Source organism: Oncorhynchus tshawytscha, linkage group LG13, assembly GCF_018296145.1.
Source record: "Oncorhynchus tshawytscha isolate Ot180627B linkage group LG13, Otsh_v2.0, whole genome shotgun sequence".
Classification (NCBI taxonomy): Eukaryota; Metazoa; Chordata; class Actinopteri; order Salmoniformes; family Salmonidae; genus Oncorhynchus; species Oncorhynchus tshawytscha.
This window is the reverse complement of record NC_056441.1, coordinates 7,744,717-7,749,099: the sequence shown is the minus strand read 5'-3', so window position 1 is coordinate 7,749,099 and position 4,383 is coordinate 7,744,717. Positions and strand designations below refer to the sequence as shown.

At 48.7% G+C, this 4,383-nt stretch overlaps 1 protein-coding gene across 1 annotated transcript in view; it reads right to left on the bottom strand.

Annotated features, from left to right (window-relative positions):
• Positions 1 to 806: 806 nt before the first annotated feature.
• fndc5b (fibronectin type III domain containing 5b) overlaps positions 807 to 4,383 on the bottom strand; it is a 38,172-nt gene continuing 34,595 nt past the window's right edge. Inside the window, exon 5 of the mRNA XM_042295109.1 lies at positions 807 to 2,600. Coding sequence (XP_042151043.1) covers positions 2,461 to 2,600 — 140 coding nt within the window. The 3' untranslated portion in view covers positions 807 to 2,460. The remainder of the gene's footprint in view (positions 2,601 to 4,383) is intronic.

Below are 4,383 nucleotides of genomic sequence, written 5' to 3'. Positions count from 1 at the left end.
GGGGTGTAGGGGACAGGGGTGTAGAGGATAGGGGTGTAGAGGATAGGGGTGTAGGGGATAGGGGTGTAGAGGATAGGGGTGTAGAGGATAGGGGTGTAGAGGATAGGGGTGTAGAGGATTGGGGTGTAGAGGATAGGGGTGTAGAGGATAGGGGTGTAGAGGATTGGGGTATAGAGGATTGGGGTGTAGAGGATAGGGGTGTAGAGGATAGGGGTGTAGAGGATAGGGGTGTAGAGGATTGGGGTGTAAGGGATAGGGGGTAGGGTGTAGGGGGTAGGGATGTAGAGGACAGGGGTGTAAAGGATAGAGGATAGGGGTGTAGAGGATAGGGGTGTAGAGGATTGGGGTGTAAGGGATAGGGGGTAGGGGGTAGAGGGTAGGGATGTAGGGTGTAGAGGGTAGGGGATAGGGATGTAGGGGGTAGAGGGTAGGGTGTAGGGGGTAGGGCATAGGGTGTAGAGGGTAGCGGATAGGGGTGTAGTGGGTAGAGGGTAGGGGGTAGGGAATAGGGGTAGAGGGTAGGGGATAGGGTGTAGAGGATAGGGGTGTAGGGGGAATAGGGTGTAGAGGGTAGGGATAGGGTGTAGGGGTAGGGGATAGGGGTGTGTAGGGGATAGGGTGTAGGGGTAGGGGGGGGTAGAGGGTAGGGGGTAGGGGGTAGGGGATAGGGGTGTAGGGGGTAGGGGATAGGGGTGTAGGGGATAGGGGTGGGGGATAGGGGTGTAGGGAATAGGGTGTAGAGGGTAGGGGATAGGGGGTAGGGGATAGGGGTAGGGTAGGGTGTAGAGGGGTAGGGGGGTGTAGGGGGTAGAGGGTAGGGTGTAGAGGGTAGGGGATAGGGTGTAGAGGGTAGGGGATAGGGTGTAGGGGATAGGGGCCATCTTCTCCAGCCAGTCTTCTCTCTGACCCTGCTATATGCTGTCATAAAAACTGTGTCAGATTTTATCCTTCAGATTGGATACTGTAGGAGGACAACTAACAAGGGCAACAACGTTTCAGCCCAGGAAGAGAGACAGACGGAGGGGAAGTCAGAGGGTTTAGGAGGGGAAGTCACCTTCCTTATGAGTCAGAGGGTTTAGGAGGGGAAGTCACCTTCCTTATGAGTCAGAGGGTTTAGGAGAGGAAGTCATTTTCCTTATGAGTCAGAGGGTTTAGGAGAGGAAGTCATTTTCCTTATGAGTCAGAGGGTTTAGGAGGGGAAGTCACCTTCCTTATGAGTCAGAGGGTTTAGGAGGGGAAGTCATCGTCCTTATGAGTCAGAGGGTTTAGGAGGGGAAGTCACCTTCCTTATGAGTCAGAGGGTTTAGGAGGGGAAGTCACCTTCCTTATGAGTCAGAGGGTTTAGGAGGGGAAGTCACCTTCCTTATGAGTCAGAGGGTTTAGGAGAGGAAGTCATTTTCCTTATGAGTCAGAGGGTTTAGGAGGGGAAGTCATCGTCCTTATGAGTCAGAGGGTTTAGGAGGGGAAGTCACCTTCCTTATGAGTCAGAGGGTTTAGGAGGGGAAGTCACCTTCCTTATGAGTCAGAGGGTTTAGGAGAGGAAGTCATTTTCCTTATGAGTCAGAGGGTTTAGGAGAGGAAGTCATTTTCCTTATGAGTCAGAGATAGAGAGTGTAGAGACAGTGATCTGGAGAGAGGGAGATAGAGAGTGTAGAGACAGTGATCTGGAGAGAGGGAGATAGAGAGTGTAGAGACAGTGATCTGGAGAGAGGGAGGGGGAGACAGAGGCTCCTTGTCCAGAAACGATCACTAGCCCCTTCCCTCTAGACATCTGTTGCAATCTAAAATGATTTGATAGGTTTAAGCAATATGATAATAACTTTACCTTGCCCTCTGATAGTCTAGCTGGAACTTTCGACCACACCTGTCATTCCTCTCTGTTCATAAAGCGTCTCAGAGTGGGAGTGCTGATCTATGATCAGGCCTCCCGTGTCCATTTAACCTTGTGTATGATAATCTGAAAGGCACAACCCTAGACGCTGACCCAAGATCAGCGTCTCGGGGCAGCTTCACCCTACACCTCTTCAGTCTCCCCACTCTGGGTGGTAGGTGGTTGTGGTCCATCGTGGGCTGTGCTGCTGGACTGCTGGGATTGGCTGGGCTGGGTTCCTGTGCGGGGCTATGCTGATGGGATTGGCTGGGCTGGGTTCCTGGTGCGGTGCTGTGCTGCTGGGATTGGCTGGGCTGGGTTCCTGGTGCGGTGCTGTGCTGTAGTCTGAGGTGCTGATTTGTGGAGGAGATGGTGTCAGGGATCTTAGCTCGGAGCTGGAGAGCTCATCATCATCGTAGTGGTGATCGTCATGTTGTAGATACAAGGACACGCACACTTCAGGAGAAGTATGAAGAATCAGGATGCAGCCTCAGGTATGACGGTTCTGGTTGGCTGTGTAGCCTCACCTGTCCTGAGGAATAGGATTGGAGGTTATTGCCATATAGGTGAGTGGCCAGTGGGGGCTGTTTTCAGACGTTGCTGCGCAGTAGCCCCCCCTGTGGGTGTTCTGGTGTACTGCACTCTGACGAGGTCTTGGCTTTGTCCTTGTTGTTGTTGGGCTCGTTGTCTTTGATGATGTCATACTGACGACAGAACAGGAGGATCACACCTGAGGGAGGGAGGGAGGGAGGGAGGGGAAAGAGAAAGATGAGTGAGTTATGAAACAAGCTCCTTTATTTCACTGCCTGTGACATGACTGACAGAGAGAGAGACAAAGAGCGGGGGGGAGACAGAGACAAAGACAAAGACAGAGGGAGAGACAGAGAGAGAGGGGGGAGAGAGAAAGACAAAGGGAGAGAGAAAGACAGAGAGAGACAAAGACAGACGGGGAGAGAGAGAGAGAAAGACAGAGAGAGAGAGAAATACAGAGAGAGAGAGACAGAGATATCTAAGAGACTATGCAAGAAGGGCCTTCTATGCCATCAAAAATAGCATACAACTCAACATCCCAATTAGGATCTGGCTAAAAATACTTAAATCAGTTATAGAACACATTGCCCTTTATGGTTGTGAGGTCTGGTTTCCACTCACCTACCAAGAATTCACAAAATGGGACAAACACTCAATTGAGATTCTGCACGCAGAATTCTGCAAAAATATCCTCTGTGTACAATGTAAAACACCAAATAATGCAGAGCAGAATTAGGCCGATACCCACTAATGATCCAAATCCAGAAAAGAGCTGTTAAATTCTATAACAACCTAAAATTAGGCGATTCCCAAACCTTCCACAACAAAGCCATCACCTACAGAGAGATGAACCTGGAGAAGAGTCCCCTAAGCAAGCTGGTCCTGGGGCTCTGTTCACAAACACAAACAGACCCTACAGAGCCCAGGACAGCAACACAATTAGACCCAACCAAATCACGAGAAAACAAAAAGATAAACACTTGACACATTGGAAAGAATTAACAAAAAAAACAGAGCAAACTAGAATGCTATTTGGCCCTACACAGAGAGTACACAGCGGCAGAATACCTGACCACTGTGACTGACCCAAAATTAAGGAAAGCTTTGACTATGTACAGACTCAGTGAGCATAGCCTTGCTATTGAGAAAGGCCGCCATAGGCAGACATGGCTCTCAAGAGAAGACAGGCTATGTGCTCACTGCCCACAAAATGAGGTGGAAACTGAGATGCACTTCCTAACCTCCTGCCAAATGTATGACCATATTAGAGACACATATTTCCCTCAGATTACACAGATCCACAAAGAATTCGAAAACAAATCCAATTTTGATAAACTCACATATCTACTGGGTAAAATACCACAGTGTGCCATCACAGCAGCAAGATTTGTGACCTGTTGCCACAGGAAAAGGCTAACCAGTGAAGAACAAACACCATTGTAAAGACAACTTATATTTATGTTTTGTACTTACTTTATTTGCACATCGTTACAACACTGTATATAGACGTAATATGACATTTGTAATGTCTTTATTCTTTTGGAACTTCGGTGAGTGTAATGTTTACTGTTCATTTTTTTCATTGTTTATTTCACTTTTGTATATGATCTATTTCACTTGTTTTGGCCAGTGACAGAGAGAGATGAATCTTGTTAATGTTAACATATGCTTCTATGCCAATAAAAAAAACTTTACTTGAAATTTTAATTGAGGGAGCGAGAGAGAGAGAGAGATGAATCTCCTCTCCTCTCCACTATTCTCTCAGTCCTACTGTAGCTGCTGACAGCTGCTGTCTGCCTGTCTTTCTGTCTGTCTGCCTGTCTAACTGCCTGCCTGCCTCCCTGTCTGCCTGTCTACCTGTCTGTAATCCTGTCTGCCTGTAATCCTGTCTGTCTGCCTGCCTGCTAGCCTGCCTGTCTACCTTTCTGTCGTTCTGCCTGCCTGCCTGCCTGTCTGTCTCTCTCTCTGTCTGTCTGTCTGTC